Below are 19,373 nucleotides of genomic sequence, written 5' to 3' on the forward strand. Positions count from 1 at the left end.
ACGCTCCAGGAGACAGCGCCTGCCACGCAGCTCCCTCCAGCCTGATCCAAATCCAAGCCCCAGAGTGAGATTTTCATGCTGATGGGCTGCAGTAGGAATCTGGGGTGTAAAACCAGGTCACGGAGCCCTGGCGGGGGGCAGGGGCGGGCTGGCCTGGCTTGGTTATCTCACTCCACCCTCCTCCACATGCTCTTCTCCTGGTCCATCATGGGACAGGACAGCAGGCAGCGCCTCAGGGTAGAGCCACATCCAGCTCAGCCATCAAAGCATCACCACGACACCTGGATCCCTCCCAAAAAAGGGGGTTTCTGCCTTTGGGAAGCCATGCCAAGGGCTGCCAAAAAATCCCAAAGTCTTGCATAACCTCAGCTGCAAAAACAAACGCAGGGCACCATTTACAAACAATGCAAAAGAGGATTTATTGAAACCATTCCGGTTTAGACCAAGTCCTACAGGGCACAATTTGCAGTAAGTTAAAAGAATCAAACCAAACTGTCTTAGTGTTAAAAAACACACTAATACATAACACAGTGATATATGCCATCATCACCCATCTGAGTTACTGAGTCAAGGCACAAAGTCAATTATTAAATACTGCAAAAGAACAATTACACAGGAAAATAAGCTGGAAAAAGGACTTGTTTTGTTAAGAAGGTGCTGGTTTGGCACTGATGCATTTCATTGAGCTGCCACAGGGAAATCTGCATTTTCAAAGTGTCTGGAAACATTAATGCACAACTTAAAGCCAGATAAGACCCCAAAGCCAAAAATCCTGAAGGAACGCTCAGTGTGCCTACGGGAAAGGTCAGGACTGGGTAGTGATTGGAGGAGGGAGAGAGCCGAGATGCTGGGACTGCGCCGAGAACATGGCCCGGGCACCTTGCCTCCTGCCAGGGCATTTCAGTGGGATACAACCTGCCCGGGACCCCTGCAACGCTGGCACAGCTTGGCTTGCGGGGCTGCCTGGCTTCAGGTCTTCATCGTGCTGAGCAAGAGGCAACCCAAGCTGGGAGACACACCAGGGAGCCTCCCTGCAGTCCCAGAAAACAGCTTGGAAAGAGGGGAACAGGGGGAGAACCCACTGTTTTGAGTCCAGGCTGCTTTGGGGGTCGTGGGGTGCGCTCCTGGGAGCATCCCTGCCTCCTGCTCTGCCCAGAGGCCCCAGGACTGCGCTCTGTCAGCAGCGCAGCTCTGCCCAGGCCAGCAGCTCTTGTCCTGCACAGTGACCGCCCCAGCTCTGGGTCACAGGGCAGGGGGAGCCAGGGCACCCTTGAGGCAAGAACCGGGCCAGCCGGGAGCAGGAGGTAAGAGCCCAGGCAGGGCACTGAGCTGTTGTCACAAGAGAAGAACCAGTGTCCAACCCTACACAACCCTGCATAAGTTTCTCATCCTACAGTATTTCTGCACATATCCCGAGCTAAGACTAGCCAATGGAGGGAGGCACTGGCCAAGCCGCCTCCAGCACTGCAAAACTCAAGAGCTGAATGAGTATTTGCAGGGCAGCTGGCATTGCCACTCAGGTACAGTGCTTCCCGGAGTGGCAAGGTTAAAGTGCAATTCTACTCTGAAAAAATATCCTAGATCCTCTGGCACCTCAAAACCAGCAGGAGAGGTGATGACCATACCAGCAGGGACCAGCCTGCCTGGGCTCAGGGTGGTTTTCATATCACCTGTAATCAGATTGGAGCCAGGGAGGAACATTGATGCTCAAAGCAGGAGGGAGACCAGCTCCATTTCTGTGTCACCGAGGCTGCACAGCCTGGCTGCAAACGAAGCAGGAGAGACAGACACAGGTGGGCTTGTGACTGCAGAGTGGGGTACAAGGGGCTGTTCTTAGGAAAAAAAGGCCATTTTTAAAGTAGAATGACACTTGAACCTGTGCTCTGCTGGCCCAAGTGACGCTCAGCCACACCATCAGCTGTGGCGAGGGTCCATCTCTATGCACACCCCATGCCTACCGAAGCAGAGGCCTAGATCCAGAAGAGGGTGATTGCAAATCAATGCACAGACAAGCAACTCTCCCACAGCCAGGAGAGCTGACTCAAAGGAAATCTAACACCACACGTCAAAGCTCCACTTCTCAGGCAAGCACCCAAGAAATAACCAGTGCCAGCATCCCCAGCAAGTGTGTGTTTTCCTCCAGACACAAGCTGAGTCAGCACCATTCTGCAGACAAAAGAGGATCAAGGGGAAAGCCCTCCTCCCTGAGCTGATGACACTTCAGTGGTGGCCAAGCACTGAAGTCCCACCAGCTCTGTGGACAGACTCCCCAGCAGCTGCCCCCACAGCCCAGGCATCCCCAGACACTGGGAGTGCTTCCCCACCAGCAACACTTTGGTCTGTGGATCGAGAAAGGCAGCTTCCCGTTTGAATCCATGATCTGGGTTTGCCAAGAGCACAGTGGCAGAGGAGAGGCAGCCTGGAGATGCCTGGGCCGGGGCAGCCTCTCCCGCTACCTCGGCAAGCTCATGCTCGGCTGTGGAATCGCATCCTGTAGAGGCGGTCCCGGACATACTGCTCACTGTCCACAGCCACCTGGTTCAGCCAGATCACCCTGCTCTCGGAGACATCCTCCTTCAGCTTACGCTTCATCAGAGACACCAATCCCAGCTCCTCGCTGGGCTGGGGCCCCCTCAGCAGCACGTAGCAGGCGTGACGGCTCCGCTCGAACAGCGCGGCTGGAACACAGAGCAGAGGGAACAGCGCAGCCTAAGGTCTCTGTGTTCAGACTGGCTACCAGACCCAACACCACACACCCACCAAATCCAGCAGGTACCAGAAGTCCAGTGTCCTCCTGCACCTCCTCGCTGGTGGGCTGGAAAGAGAGGGCTTACCATTGAATGCAATTATTTGGTCTGTGCTATTGCGGAGCTCCAACAGGACGTTAGTGTAGGAAGGGTGGAAAAGATACAACTTCTGGAGAGGAGCTCTGGATCTCTGCAACCAACAGGACACTATCAGGACATGGACTCACATGTTATCCCAGAGACAACACCAGCACCAGGCTCAGTTACTACTCATGCTCGACAGAACACATCCAGCCAGGTACTCATCCATATCTGCCCAGCTCATCCTGCCTGATGCTACTAGTATTAGTGCTGGGATTTTGCTTGCCTCCCAGTGCTGGTGTTCTCCTCCCCACCCCAAGCTCCCTGTGAACAGCAGGCCTGTCTGCTACAGGCAGGAGACAGATCTTCATCCTAGGGCTGGCAGAGTTAGCGAGGGGAGCACAGAAATCTCGGCTGGTACTCAGGCTCCCTCCAAGTCACAACCTGTCACTCACGCTGCCAGCCACTGCCCCAGCTGGCTTGGTTCCACAGCTGAGCTGCACATCGAGGCTGCCAGAGCCGCCTCGGCACAGAGATATCCACGTGTTCACGGGAGGTGTCTGTGTGCACTAATGCTGCAGGAGGCACCTGGTCAAACAGCAGCAACTTCAGAGGTACCAGGCCAGCAATCTCTCCTGCAGCACCACACCACGGCAGGGCTCTGGGAAAGCCAGTGACTCTGCTCACAGATCAACTAAGTCCCTTTTCTCTACATAGACAGGCCAAGGGTGACAAAAACTGCTGGTGCCACTACCAGCTGCTAGCAGCGACCCTGCTATGGACAGTCAGTGCAGGAGGCTGCAGCAGTAGTAGCACAGACAGTGAATGTGAACACTGGGAGAAGGGGGTAGCTCCACCCAGTTCTGGCCTAAAGTCTGGAGAACAGCAACCATCCTGCAGCACTACTCACTGTTTCATTTCCTGGCACCTGGTAGTCACCCCAGATGAGGAAGGTGGAGCGGTGATCAGCAGTATAAAGTGTGGCTGGCCCAGGGCTCTCAGCTCTAGAGTTCAGCTTCAGGTCCCACTGGACTGCTCCAGATCCACTCTCAACAATCATAACCTGGCAGAGAAGAGAGAAAAGGAACTCACACCAAAGAGCTCTGACAAGCCATGAGAGAGAAGCCGAGTCAGCTGTCTCTACCCCACACTGGCTACGGGAACAAGTATTGGACACATGGGAAGATGAGTAGTTGAGCATCACAGAGCTGTGAGAACTGGGGCAGGTCGCATTAAAGTCACAAGTTTTTCAGCTATTTCAAGGAGTTCAAAGCTCTGTCATTGAAGTCTCTTGCTGAGAAGAGAATTAAAGTGCCTGAGCTGCTTCAAGAACCTGTTGAAAGAGATCCTTTCCCAGCCTAAAGCTTCCTAAAATCAGCCAGAGGGAACACATCCTACCAACTGTCCTCAACTCAATGCCAGCTTGAGCTGAGACACACAGAGAGAAAGGAAGTTAAAAGGAAGAGATTCCAAACCTTCTTCCTGTTGGGTCCGATTTCACTCTCCAGGACAATAGCAAGAACATCGGGTTTGTAGTAACTGAGCAGCGGCTCACTAAGGGAGAGAAAGAGACAACACAGATCATAGCACACCCTGATGGCTTGGGCATACCCTGTTCTTTCAGAGCAGCTTCTCTCCTCTCACAGCTCCCAACTCTGAGCCCAGTCCTGGGACAGCCACATCACAGCAGGCTCAGAATGGAGAATCAAAGCCTTGGGCTCCACAGAGGAGGCACAATGAAGTAAGCACGATCCAGATATGACCACGGAGTAGGGTCCTGTGTGTGCTTCAAATGAAACAAAAAAACCCAGCATCTGCCAGGACACCAGTGTTGCTGAGAACCTGGAAATGCCACTTCCAACCCACAGTGGTAACACTACCTCACAACACGGGACACGTTGAGGGTCCACAAAGTCTGAAGATTTTGTGCATTGATCAGCGTTGCCATCTCCGAGTTTACAACCAAGATGTTCTCCCGTGATCGTCCAGGAATTTTTGACAGGTAACGAATGTCTCTGAAGCTGAACAAGGACAGAGAAATCATTACGATTTCTACACCACAGATGGTTTTATTGTGGGGTGTCAGTTTGCTTCCCTGCACAGTAAACGCAAGTGGGAAACCCTGGCCTGCTTTTCCTCCTTCCCTGTGAAACCCTGATCAGGCCATCAACGCCAGCCCTCTCCCCAAGCTTTGGATGTGCTCCTAGTCCAAAACCCATATAGCCAGGAAAGGACAAAGCCCCAGGAGGCCATTCTGTCAGGAACACAAGCACCCTTGGCTCCACCAGCCACCAAGACACAATGTCGCACCTGAGGAGGGGTAAGCGGTGTGTGCTGCGGTCAATGTTCTTCTCCCACTGAGGATCTTGCTCAAGGCCGGGAAGGTTAATTTCCATCCCAGTTGCTGCAGTGTAGAGATCTTTTAGGGAATAGGCAGAGAGAGAGTTTTCTGTGGAAAAAGAAAACAAAGCAAGAATGAGGGACATAAGTTATTCTGCCCTTGCTCTGAACTCTACAATTTTCCAAATCTGATAGATAAAATATATTTTTAGGTATTGCGTCATAGAGTTGTAGTGGTATTTTGAGACTCAAGCCTGCTTTTGAATGCTTTTAACATCTCATCTGTTCATAATCCAAGTGTTCCACAATAATCATTTGCTATAAATGACTACTTAAACCTTACATTCTCAACATTTTTCAAATAAAATTACTACAGTATGTGACACACCTTAGTTTAAGCTGAAGCCCCCCCTTCTCTGGGCCTTGAATAGCTCTTTTGCTAGATGAAAGCACTAGAAAGCTTTTAAGAATGCAAAAGATTATTTCAGACAACTGTGCAGCAATCCTGATTTCACAGTTATCATCACTCTTTCAGAGTGAATTCACAAACAGAACTGTACCTGTATAGAAAAGGAAGTAGGAGGAGGGGTCCAGGTTCAGCCTGATGTAGCGAGCTTTCCCAGCCACGTCCAGGCTTCCAGCAGAGCCAATCTGTTTGCCACTTTTTCCTGAATGGATGAAGCTCTTAATCTATGCAGGGAAGGAATTAAAAAAAAATAAAAATAACATTAAAGCAGTATCACATTGTTACTGTAACAACTCAAATGTTTCCCAAAAATTGTGAGCAGTTGGTAGGGAACAGCAGCTGAATGGGAACAACATAATTCAGGTGAACAGTCTCTCCCTGCTTTTGGAGGTGCTGGCATGAGTTAGATGATCCCTCTGCTGTGAATACCTTTGAAAGTTTGAAAACCACTTCCAACACAGCCACTTGCCCTGAGGTTTTACTGGAGAGGACCCAGAGACAGAAACAAAGCAGTATATGGTCACAGGGGAAACTTGTCTTCAAGCAGGAGCTCTGATAAATATTTTAAGTGCCCTAATCTACTCCTCCTATGGTTGACAGAAGTCCGAGGGGATAAAAGAGCTGACGGGTTTCTTTATATTCTTTGCTCAGAGTAACAGAATCCACTAAAAACACTTCCCCCAGGAGAATGAAGGCTAAAATCAGGATCAGATTCAAACATCTGGGCAACAGTCATGGTCTAGGGAGAGCAATGCACACTAGGGAAAAGAGAAACACCAGACTGAGAGAAACAGCATCCATCAGAGATGCTGAGTCAGGCAGGAACCCTTCCCTCTTCCTTGCGAGGGAGGGCCTGGGAAAGAGAAGGAAACCTGCTGCTCCCAAACTGAATCTGGAGAGCCTGACAGGTGAATAAGGGATAGAGTTTGCTGGGGAGAACGAAGAACACAGCTGGAGAGGGAAAGCAATGCATCCACCAGCTGTTCCCAGCCTCCTGCACTGGGAGGAGACACATACCAGCTCTTGTAGATCAGCTTCACCTATACTTGCAAGCACTGGTTCAGCAGCTGCCCCAGGACAGGCACAGCTCAAGGTGTCACACAGCAAGTAAGAACTCACATCCCCTCACTGGCTGCACTGCTCAATGCCTCTTTGCGCCGCTACAGGAGATTAGCCTGACAAACGGCACGTTTTCCCAGGCGTGTTTGTGCTGGAGATTGCAGCAGGCAGAGGTCAATAAGACTCCCAGAAAGAGCTGCCACATGAAGCCCCCCCCCACCGACCCTTCCCCACTGACAGCTCAAAGCTCTGACATTTCAGGATACAGCAGTATATTTAACATTCAACTTTAGCTCTTGTTAGCTACAAAGCTAATTTATTTAAGCTCTGATTCTCCCTTCCAATAAGACTGTGTTTTTCTAAGCTGCAGAGCTCCACTCAAGCTCTCTACATTTTGTGTGATTTCTTAAAAAAGAACATATTTTTACTTCAGTTGACAGAGTGCTTGCCAAGTCCGGAGGGAGGAAGGGATTTCATACCAAGATAGCTAGAGAGGTGAAATGGAAAACAAATCAAAAGGCAGTCTTGCAGAACAGAGACTACATTCAAACATTTCTTGGCCTGCTAAGATTAAAAAAAAGTCTTGAGATAACTGGGATAGCAAAAGCAGGGAGGAAAGAAAACACAAGAGAAACGTAGGCAGAGAGGATAGAATTCCTGATGACTCTGGTAACAACAACGCCTCGGACAGCAAAACTCTATTTGTTTATGGGGGACTCTGGTACAAGGACATGGGGCTCCCACTCCTCCCAGCAGGCTTGAAGGGAACCAGAACTTGTATACGCTTAAAACAGACAGACCGCGTGTGCAGATGATGCTGTACCGCTCAATCATGGATGCAGATGTTTGAGTAGAAAAACACTTTTAGTTACATGACTTTCCCCCTCTAAGAAATGGCAAAAGCAATATTGGGATGGAGATAACACAGCTAGCAGGTATTTCACTAAATGAACCCAAGTCCGAATTAGCCAGTGCAGTGACCAGGAAGAGAGCTGTGCAGAGCACAGGCAGCGACACGCAGGTATCAGAAAGGGCAGTGGTGGTACACACGCGCTGGCTGTCAGCCCTGCGTTCATCTAAGAGCCAAACCTGTCAGGGTTTGCTCACTGCCACTTCCCTGAGCAGCATCCCAGAAAACTGCACGCTCATCTTGCCCGGGCTCACCCCACACACAGCGAGGAGCGCAGACTGAAAAGGGGGAGGGATTCCTGGCCAGCTCTTTTCTTTTTTTTTGATCATAAAACACTTGCATTGATTTGGGAGTACATCTCTGCAGGGTGGGAAAGAACCTGCTCCAAACCCACAGGTACCAGAGGCCCCTGGACACTTCCTCTTAGAAGACAAGATGGAAATAAATAACATTCCTGCTATGCCCTGTGGTCTGGCCACTGCGTTTATCACAGCTCCAGAGTGACATACCTTATCTCCTGTAGCAATAAAGATTATCAGGTCCTGAACTCCATCACTATCCACATCTGGGATCACTGACACGGGACTCAGCACAGTGTAATTCGCTCCGAAGTCACTGGGCTGTCTCCACTGAATCCCCCCTACAAGACAGTTATTGGGAAACACTAAAACACACTTTAGGTTGAAAGGCTTTTAAGACTCCTGCTCTTTGAAGTACTTTGCACCAGCCAGCCATTTACAGCCCATTAGCACCGCAAACCAGTCACATTTATGCTCATCATGGGGATTTCATTGCATTTCTACATTTCAAATGAGTCCCAGCATCCAGTTTCAACCTATAGTGGAAAGTAATTCTAGCTGCCTGCACAAATGCAGCCCAACACCCCGGGCACAGAGAATGGCTTTTCTTCTGCCTTATGTTAACAAGCTTCCCAGCATGCTCATCACATGGAAAATCCTTTTCTGTGACCTAAAGCCTTGTTGCTGTGTACTTCCATCTGCACAGACATTTAAAGACCATAAAGCAGCTGAATTCTGACCACAGCATTACAGCTACTCCCAACAGAACCTTTTCTGCTGCAGCTTGCCCCCTGCAGATGTTCCACGCTGAGGCAACCAGCCACAACTCAGCTCACATCCAGCTCTCCCTTGTTTGAAGAACATACACAGCACGTTCTAACTTGTCTGTAAACAGGTGGAAAAGCTTTGGTTTTTAAAAGACAGCGTGTGTGAGGGGGGTGTTTCTCTTCAACAGCTCCAGGCCAGCTGAGTGGCTCTGCCCAGGGCTGCTGGCCACTTTCCAGTCACAGCCCAGTGGAATTTGCAGTGGAATTTCGAGGGGGAGGCCACTGAGACCTCTTTTTAAGGAAGACTTACGTGACTAACTAGGTTCTCAGAGGGGAAATGCTTACCCTTCCCTTTAAACAGTATCACACACAGCAGTTATCATCTCAGGAATGCGAAGTAATCATCTGCTCTTTGTCAGGAAGGCAGTTGTGCTGAAAGCCAAGGAATGACTACCTGACACTGTGTACAATAATTTAAGGCAGGCTGTATTTCCAGTAGGATTCCTCCAAAGCTCTCACTGAAACACTGAAAAAATACTTGGATTTGTTACTATGACAACAGACATGAAGAAGAAGAGTGCCCTAGGAAATCGTGGGAAGGCAAAGAATTCCCACCCCCCCTACCCTGAAGAAAAGAAGCAGGCAAAGGAAGGAGAGAACTTAAGTTTTAAATAACTATATCCTGGCTTCAGCACAGTCCAGAGCTACAACAGGAAGACCAGGCTCATGAAATTCACATTTCAATACCTAAGGTTCTATTCTTTGCTGGTTAGACAGTGGATATAATTTTGGAGGGAGTATTTTACTCGTAAAAGAGCAGTCCGACTTGATAGAAACACATAACAGTGAGATGGATTCAACACAAAGGACTTGAGAAGATTTCATGCTCTAACGGAGCCCCCAAAGAGCATGAACTGCGAATGCAGTCCCATCCTGCTCCATCAACAGGAGATGGGACTATCCTGTCCGACATCTGGAGTGTTACAGTGCCGCCTCAGAGCCTGAGGCCACAAAGAAGCACGGCAACAGAAGCCAAGATGGAAATTAGACAAGTGCCTCGACAGCAAATCTAACCTGGGTGAAAGGGTTGGGGTTTTTTTTGGTCCAGAAAGAATTATAAAAGTAGGACTCAGACAAGAGAGTTTAGCTCTCACTTCAAGCAGCCCCAGAGGGCACAGAGCAGGATGGTTGGCTTCAGGCTGATGAGGGGCAGACACAGCCAAAGGCTGCACTGTCCACCAGAGCTCCAGGCAAGTCTTCCTACCACAGCGTCAGACCCCTCTCCCATGCCCATGCCCATGCCCACTTGTTTACTAAACACTTGTAAGCTCCTTGCATCCCAATGGATCCACTTTTGGTTCTTCTGAACCTATCACTTGATAGATGAACCGCAGAGCAATGAAGAACTGCAACAGGAAATCATAATTCCCTGTTCCTCTACTTATCACTGATAATTTTATAGGCTTTCCTCCCTGTTACACATTCTCCAGGTTGCAGTTCTGGTTTATTTAGTGATTTCTTACACAGAAACAGTTTCATACATCTGGTCATTGTGGTCCCCTTTCTGCCACATCTCTTAGGAGATCAGCACTGCTGGATAAGCTGAAAAGGTGTAACAAAACACTCCTGTCCTCCTGCCCAAGACTGCTTCTGGCCCTGGTAGAGAGGGAATACAAAGCTACACAGACGTTTGCTTTGACCTGGAACAGCTAATCTTAAGCTCTTGTGTCCCAGTTTGCTTGTAAGATAAGCATGCAGGAATGCTGGATGTCCCACACAAACAGAAGACGCAATCCTGCACTTTCCTTCTTGTTTGCTCAGGTCACTTATTCTGGCAATGAAGAAAGCAAGACTTAACCCAATTCGAACTGAGAGAAAAGCACTAACTTTATCAGCATTTAAAGATCAAAATCACATCAGACACTTTCAGATGATAATCTGCCTACCCCTCCTTCAATCTTCCTATGGACAGAGGTTCAGCAGCCCAAGAGCCCTGGAATCTCACCAATCCTCCGCCACGATGAATCATTAACAGCTAAAGATTTTTCTGACTACTTTTTTTAGCACAATGTGATGTAAGTCAGATTTTGCTTCTTTAAATACATTTAGCCTATTTAAATACATTTTATTCTGAGCTGTCTTCCTATTCTCCAGTAAAAGTCCAATGTGCTAAGAATACCCTTTTAACCTATTGTATTAACAAAAAGGTATCAAGTATGCCAACTTCTGAGTTATTCACTTGTCTATCTGAAGCAATTTTTCATATTTTGCTTTTCCTTTATCTATGGAATGTTTTCTTTACTGTATGGCTGCTGTGACCTGTGGCTTCGCCTGGTTCCTTCTCTCCATGTTTATGCTATTTTTTTATGCCTTTGGCTCAGCAGCCGCCATTCTACACTTTGCCCTGAAAGCAACTGCTTCATTAATAGTCTATAAATAACCCATGTTAAAGCCTACTGATGAGGGAAACAGTGCTAAGATATCTCAGTTGGTACAGAAGCTTTCCAGCTCTGTGTGTGTCTACACTTCCATCTGCAGTGGAAATCAAAAGCTACACTAGATTTTCTTCAGATTCCTTGGAGCTATACCTCTTGCTATTTCTCTCTCCCAGTTTTCAGAAAACAGGGTGTGAGGGGTTCAATACCAGATACAGAGGATGGCACCTGAAGCATGTTCCCAAGGAGGAATATGGATTGTTTATATCCTTGGAAATGGAGACCTCCAAAATGGAGGTATTTCAGGCTTCCTCAGCAAGGAAGGTTCACGGTGCAATAGAAGGTCAGTGCCCTGTCCCTAGAGAAGTACTGGCACTCTCTACCCTCACCCCATGTTAGGCAAGAAGATGATGAATTTCTCCAGAAATGAAGAACACTTTCCAGAGGAGCCGGGCAAAACCCTGGACTGCTGAAACTGACTGGTGAGTACTTAGGATAAGTGCTCTCCTTGACGACTTTAAAATCATAAATGCCTAAAACTCCCACTCCTCTTGCCACTGCAGGTACTCTTAGTATTCACACACAAACACCTGAGAAACACTGCGGGTTCGTGTCCAACCCCTGAGAGCATAAGGTAACATTCACAGCTAGTGACTGCTTCTCCTGTTTCAAAAGCTGTTGAAAAGTTGGTCTTACATTACAGTGGCTGGCACAAACCACCACAACAGAGTCCAGCCTTTGGAACACAGCGGCTGAGAGAACAGTCGCTTCTCAACAGCCCAGGGCATTGCTCTGGCAAGGGTTTTGAGATAATGAACACCTTGTGGCCATTGTTCATGTACCAGCAAGTCATGTCATGCTGACAGCCACAGGCTGCGAGGTCTGAAGGCCACCAGGTGAGGAAAGCAAGTGGCATGTCTCCCATCAGTTATGGCAGCAGCGTTCTGCTCGCCACTCACCTGTCCGCAGGTCGACTGCTGTAAGAGACACCGGCTTCCCCACGACCAGGCAACCCGGGGCCTCACTCCCCCCGAGCTGCTGGATGCCGCACTGCAGCCACTCGACCTCCTCGGCAGCAGGATGTTCCCAGAGCGCTCGGCCGTTCGTGCCAGACACGGCGGCGATGAAGGCACAGGGAGAAGGCAGACCTGAGGGGAAGAGATGTCAGAGGGAGCGCTGCCTACACCCACCTTTGCTGTTCATCCAGCTCCCCACTGCGCTAACTGGGTTTTCTCTCCCAGTCTCATGGTAGCCTCTAACTACAACTAAAAGAAAAATAACAGCCCTTTTACTACAAGGTTTTCTGTTTCTGAACCACCTACCTTCATCCAAACAGGATCTGTTGAAGCTGCTGCTGCTGTTGCTGGCTTTGAAAGCAAAGATGACATCTTGCACTTTGTCTTCGTCCACATCTTCTATAGCAAGAAACTGGTAGGCCGCTGTAAAAGAAACGCCATTGCAGGTGCTGGTGGGGATTGTCTCAACCCCCAGCACAGCTGGCTGGAGCAAAACACAAATTCCTAGAGACCCACTCACTGCCTCCATCCCTGACAGTGCAACATCAAGACAAATCGGCTTTTGTATTGAAAAAAAGCCATCCACATGACTACCAAGGACTGGAAGTTAGTGCCAAAGGATTTTTAAAGTTTGCTAACCCCTAGAGGATTTGCCTCTTTTTTTTATAGCCAAACAACCAAAATTAGAACTACGCTAAACAAAGAACAACTCTGGTCCTGGTGAGGGGATGCCATTCCCGAAATATATTAACAAACAAACAAACAAACCCCTCAAAACCCAGCCCCAGATATTCCATCTTTCTCACTCTCAGCTAAAAGCAGCTTTCTTCAGCTCAGGGGAGCAGAACTTGCGATTTCTGCACTAACACACAAAGCTCAGTCCTCGTGGGTGAGCGCTATCGCTGTCTTTACAGCATGAGCAGCACACACTCACCACACATAATACAGAAAAGCTTTCACAGAAGCGAATGTGGAGCCACCAGGGAGCAGTACTCAGGCCAAGGAGCCAACTAAAGCAACATAAATTTGTGCAATTTATCTAAAAAAAAAAAAAAAGAAAAAAAAGAAAAAAAAAAGATGCAATTCCTCTTCTCCCTTTCCTGTTAGCCACAGAGAAAATTAGAAAGTCATACTGACAGAGCAAGAACACCTAATTGTCTCCAAACCTCATCTCAAACTTCAAGGGACCACTTCACAGACCAAACTTTAACAGAGATTTATTCCCAGATAACCTTCCTCAATTTTTTTTTTTTCCAAATGAGGCCAGCCTGCTACCTTGTTAGCACTTCAGAACAGCATTTAATTTCTCCAGCAGATCCTGTAAACACCTCTAGGAAGGCCACTGCAATTATGACGGGCCACTGCTTATCCAGGTCAGGTACCCAGAGCTCTGGCTCCCCAGGGCAGCATCCCTGCAGGCTCCAGATCACGCTCAGGTAGAGCTCCACAATTCAAATTCACAGCACGTAAAGGAAAAGGACTGCTGGTAAATATTTATTCTGCTACATCAAGCTCACCTGCATTGTCATAGTTTCGGAACCATGTTCTTTCTGAAACTGGCCTCTCTGGGCAAGGAATGATAAAGGAAAAAGCAAACACAATTATCAGACACAGAAATAATGAGATGAAGAAGGCGGCGGTGCGCCACCGGGACAGCTGAGACAGCTGTGATGGCTGTTTGCTGATAATCCTTCTCTCCACAGAGTTCTCATGGTTCTCTTGAGCTTTTACGTCCTCAGTCTTCAGAGGGTGGATCTCAGCTTCCGAGTCTTTGTTATCCATCGCAGCTCCTTCATCGGTGTTCAGACACCCTTCTCCCCCTGGAACAATGGAAAGAGCGGTTAAAATAGATTTTGGAATATATCCAAAACAGCCATCAAAATATTTTGTTACTACCTGATATTCACAATGGAAACACTTAACGGGAGGTGAGCAAATCAGCGTTTTGTCATGCAGTTGGGTGCAACACACCAGTGGTACTGAGGTCTCCCATATGGACCAAGGGGGAGAGACCGTGGGGTGCAGGAACAGCACTGCTGCTTCTTCAGAGGAAGAAATCGGCTCTGCAAGAGCTGGACAAACACGGCTACAGCCTCTCTGCAGAACAGACCGATTGCTCTGTAGGTCTCACCCATAAGAAATATGCCAATAGCTCCTTTTGCTGCAAAGTCTTCTTGCCACTGCCCGTGTATGTCAGTCTGACTCCTGGGTGGAGAGCTGAAAGGAAACACTTGTGACCTTTATATCCCAACGTAAGGCTGGTCCTTACTGTAACAAGCAGTTGAGCTTCCATGGGAAAGTGAGAGAGAAATAAACACCAGTGTGTCCTGGACAGGAACAAACCCAACCTCTTCAATACCTTCTCAGATGAGAAATCACTTGATCAGTTTATCAACCCAGCCCTATGGAAGGCAAGAGAGTGATTCTTTTCCTCCCCAGAGGAAAAAGCAGACACAAGTTGACATTAAATTCAAGCAAACTTGATTTCATCAGAATGGAAGAATAGCTAATAACTGCTATTTCAGTTTTTCCTGCTATAAATCATAATCTTGAGCTACAGCTACAATAACAGAGAGGTTTTGTGCCAATTTATTATAAAAAGGGAAAAAAATAGAAAAAGCCCTAGCCTGTTACAGAAGTCTGTAACTCATTACTGACAACAACAATAAAAATCAATGTTATATACAGTTTCTCTGATAGTGCTTCTTTAAAAAAAGATAGCAGAAGAAATAAAGAACAACACATTCCAGTGGCCTTGGAAAAAGCTGCATGACAGCGTCATGAAAAGTTATATCAGAGCAAATATACATGACAACCGAGCCAATTTTCCATGACCATGCCTGGATCATCCGCTGGAGTGATTTACTTCCCCAGCAGAAAATAGCTTAAACTCAGCACTGACACACAACACAGAGGGCTGGGGCTTTCAACTCCAACAACAGGGCTGGTGACACCTCACATTTCAGCGATGGGGACAGCACAGGAGTGGGTTACGCAACCTCCCTGGCCATGAGGCAGCTCCCTCCTGTATCTCTATGTGCCCATCTCCAGTGATGGGGAGAGGTGGATCGTCTGGAAGGCTGCAGTAAGCAGCGTACACAGCACAGGCTGCAACAAGGCTCCAGCACAGCCCCACCAGCCCCTCCAGCCCCAGGACAGAGCTGGGAAATCCCCAAGGTACAGCCAAGTGCTCCAGCACCTATGAGACACCCTGAGATGAATCTAAACCAGACTTCTCCCCACTCAGTCCAAAAGGGACACCATCTTAATGCTCTACAGAAGGTCTATTTGTATGACTCACCATACATCACACCACTGTCATCTAGTTTGGGATAAGAACAATTTAAAAAGTGGTAATTATCCCAACAGCCCCAGCAATTGCCTCTCTTTTGCAGCAATGACCCTAGGAGCCACCGATTCCAAAAAGCCCTCCATGCTTTTAAAGCAATTCTTTATCTTTTCTTTCAGGGTTTGAATAATGCCCTTTGCACCCCTGCCAGCGCAGAGGCGGTGCCAGAACAACCACCACAAAGGTTGGTGGCAGAGACTCACACAATGCAGAAAACCCCATCACCCGCAGTTTCCAAAGTACACGCTGGCAGCGCGTGAAATGGTCCGAGCTCTGAACAACAAAGAAGTCTGGTCATCGCTTTAAATGAAGACAAGCAGAAAATGATAGTGTGCATTTCAGATTATTTTACTGTCGTCTAGCAGCCGGCGTTTTGTCTCCTGCTGGTCGAGGACACAAAATAATTTGCTGGAAAGTTTAACACATTCAGGCACTTTGCACGGAAACAGGACCCTGTGCTGCTGCAGGACTGGCACACACTGCGTGCATGACATCTCACAGCCAGCACCGGCTCCCTGCTTGGGGATGTGGAGCCTCACCAGGAGAAAAAAGACTTAATAGAAAAGGAAATAACTAGCAATTGCACACAACAGACCCAAACTGAACCTGCACAGCCCAAGGAGCGTGGCAGTACAGCCAGAATCTGCATCTTGCACAATTTCACTTGCTGGGGTGCACTTGCACTGCTCCCCACGCTGGAACAGCTGCTCACCCCAGCAAATGGTGCCAAGAGCAGTCCCTGGTGGGAGTCAGTAGGAACAAACCTGCTCTCCTGTCCAACAGCGACAACGCTGCGCTCAGGACAAACACGCAGCTCCTCGGCATAACTCACCTTCACCAGGCACTGACTCTCCTCCCAAAGCTGCAGAGAAGATTTACAGATCTGATCTGAATCAAACCAGTGAAACTCATGCAGCAAGCGGCTAGCACCAGGCCACAGCTAAATCCAACACACCATCACTATCGGGCAGCTGCAACTGCCTGCCCAGCACAGAGAACCGCACACTGTTAGGTGTGTGAGAACTGGGGACAGAAACCATGTATCAGTCCGACGGAAGGTTTAACTCATTTTCCACCTGTAAAATACCAAACCACAGCATTTGTAATCACACCAGGCACCAGCTCTTCCTGGAAAATTTCTAGCAACATATCATAACTTAGATTTGATGTTCAACATGTTTATTTCTTTCACAGAATGCTGAAATCAGATGCCAACCAGCCATTTTAGGAACCCAAACACAGCATCTGGCTGGTTTGGTTCTGTAATTCTTTGTTTCAAGCACCTTACAGCTTTACTTTCTGTCAGCCAGAAACTGTTCAAGCCCCAAGCTGAAACCAATAACGACAAAACAGGTTCCAAATTTTGCTCTGAACAAGATGTAACATTCATGGCTGCCTTCCACGAGCAGACTGTTCAGTTTTGATCCATGTACAGCGCAGCACTGCAGAGAAGCCGCTGGGCATTCACCTTTTGCAACCTCAAGGCATTATTGGGTCATTTTTTCCCTTTTCTGCCGTCCCACTTACATCAGCCACAAGGAAATAACACGCAAGATTTCCCCCAAATGAGGACATTTTCCTTTCAAATACATTCAGACTGCACTGTGCGCACAAGCTTACAGTTTTGCTGAATCATCTGCAGCTCATAACTCTTTTTTGACCTAAAGTCACAGCCACAGGCTGGCAGGGAGAACTGCCCCATCCCCCCCAACACCAGGGACCTCTGCTCCTGCCCGCAGTCTTACGGCCTTTGTACCGATACAGGTTGTAACAGATCACGCCAAAGACAATGCAGGTACCTGGCTCAGAGAAATACCCACATTCTGCTGCTACAGCCGTCCTTTCCCCTCCCCTCCCTCTTGTTATTTTGCCCATTAACACAGGTCTGTTCAAAACACCAGATTCTTCTTAACCGACACTTAACCCTCCAGCGCAGACACAACTCGTGCCACAGAGAGTTCACAGCAAGTGAACTGGAAACTCCTCCAAAGCACAACCAAATATCACCCTGCAATGTGATACACGTGTCGTTTGTAGGCAGTTTTCACTACAGTCGGGGTTCAAGTAGAGAAACTCGATCTGTTTAGAGAAACTTGATCTGTTTAGCGAAGAGCAAGAGAAGGATGGGAAAAGCAAAGCTCTCTAAGATGAAGGGCAGCATTAAAGGTGCAAAGCTACATGAACTGATTATAGGTCAGGTCAGTAATATCAGCCAAGCAGCAGAAACAGATGCCATTTGTCAGCCCAGACCTTACGGTTTTGCTGGATCCGAGCCACTCGTGCTCACCGAGGGCTGCAGAGCTGCTGCGTCAAGCCTGGGTGAAGGAGTTAGCGAGTTGTTTGAATCCCTCACATCAGAGACACTCCCATGGGGCTCCCCTGCTTGCACCAAAAGCGCAGCGACTTCTCCGCACTGCCGGACATTTAACACAACGGGGATATGGGGAGATCTCAGTGCATGAAAACCCTTTAGAAGAGACTGTGTTATTTCACATAGGTTTATTAAAAAGAAAAAAAAAGTACATTTTTTTAGGCGGAGCACTTGTTCCACAGGTCACAAGCTCCCCACTGGCCCCTGGGTCATTCCTGCACAGCCCAGTGAGGTTTATGACAGCACAAAACAGCCACTTTCCTCCAGCAGCTGCTGTTCTTGTCAGCTGTCTCCAAGAGAAACTTCCTTTCTCCCCCAGAAACTGAATTTTGCTTTTCCTCTCTTACACACGTACACAGAGGAAAGCTCATACAGAGACCATTCCACCCGCACACCCAACACCCAGTCTTGCAGTCTCTCAGCTTCCAGCCTCCACAGGCAGATGCTCGAACAGGGCCCAGTTCTGCCCCAGCATGTGGGAGGGCTGGCTGCAGCCACACGGAGCCATCCCCCCCACCAGGCAGGCTGTGCCTCTTCTAAGATATTTTTGCTTTCCAAAATAAGGAAAAAACGAGTGGAAATGAGATCGGAATTTAGCATATTAAAGTATTTTTTTTCTTTCTGCAAGAAATGCTCCAATTCACTCCTGCAGATTTGGCCTACTGAGGAAAAGAGAAATGCAAATTTGAACCGTCTCCAGGAAGAGTGCTGAAGGCTGCGTGCTGAGCTCCGCAGAGGTGAGGGGTTTCGTGTATTTCGATTTGATTGAAATACAGAGCTGCACTTCCAAGTGCTGCGTAAGCGTCTCCCCAGGACTCCCACGCAGGCTGCCAACCACACGGGATAAATAAGCTCAGATCAAACGGAGGATTTGAGCAACAAGCTACCTCAGCAAAGGCCCAGGCTTTTGCAAAAGGGATTAAATTCCCTCCCAGGCTTCTTGTTTTCGGGCAGCTTCACGAGCTACCGGAGGCGGACGGTGAACCCGTCAGTCACAGGGACAGCGCTGGGGCCGGTGCAGCGCGGAGTGCAGAGCATCGCTGCTGCCCGGCCCGGCTGGAGGGCAGTGCCGAGGGCCGCGGGCCCAGCCTTGGCGCGGCCGCTGCCCATCCGCCGGCTCACCGCCCCGGTCCAGCCCCGAGCTACCGCGTTGGCTCCCACCGGCTGGTTCCCGGCATCTCCATCCCAAGCCCGCCCTGTCGGAGCCGTCAGCAGCGCCCGGGGACGCTTCGGGAGTCGGTTCCCTCCCCCGATAGGCAGCCCCACAGCCCACCGGGGGAGCCCGGGGCTGCCCGTCGCGCCCCCCGCCCGGTCCGGCCCAGCCCAGCCCGGCCCGGCCGCCCCCAGCGGCCGCTTCGCTCCCGTCGGCACCACCGGCACCCGCCGCCCCTATCCGCTCCGCACTCACCCTGCGCGCCGCCACCGCCGTCACTTCCGCCTCCGTCTCCCACCGCCCCCTGGCGGAAGTGACGCCTCGACGCAGTGACCGCTTCCGCCCGACCCGAAGGCGCGCCTGCGCAGTGGCCGCGGCGG

The 19,373-nt window shown here is 49.2% G+C and overlaps 1 protein-coding gene across 2 annotated transcripts; it reads right to left on the minus strand.

The window, feature by feature from the left end:
* Positions 1-394: 394 nt before the first annotated feature.
* Positions 395-19,324, minus strand: FAM234A (family with sequence similarity 234 member A). 2 transcript variants are annotated; one of them, XM_065850780.2, is made up of 12 exons: positions 19,249-19,324; positions 13,638-13,940; positions 12,427-12,543; positions 12,064-12,252; positions 8,113-8,243; positions 5,729-5,858; positions 5,139-5,277; positions 4,709-4,849; positions 4,304-4,382; positions 3,739-3,891; positions 2,835-2,937; positions 395-2,678 (listed from the first exon to the last, which is right to left on the minus strand). In XM_065850780.2, the coding sequence occupies exons 2-12, from the start codon at positions 13,900-13,902 to the stop codon at positions 2,467-2,469; spliced, it is 1,659 nt and encodes a 552-aa protein (XP_065706852.2). In that variant the 5' UTR covers positions 13,903-13,940; positions 19,249-19,324; the 3' UTR covers positions 395-2,466. The 2 variants fall into 2 exon arrangements, with proteins under 2 accessions (XP_065706852.2, XP_071671343.1); XM_071815242.1 differs by lacking the exon at positions 19,249-19,324 and adding an exon at positions 16,302-16,500.
* Between the last annotated feature and the right edge of the window lie 49 nt (positions 19,325-19,373).

This window comes from Patagioenas fasciata, chromosome 15 (genome assembly GCF_037038585.1).
Source record: "Patagioenas fasciata isolate bPatFas1 chromosome 15, bPatFas1.hap1, whole genome shotgun sequence".
NCBI classification, from domain to species: Eukaryota; Metazoa; Chordata; class Aves; order Columbiformes; family Columbidae; genus Patagioenas; species Patagioenas fasciata.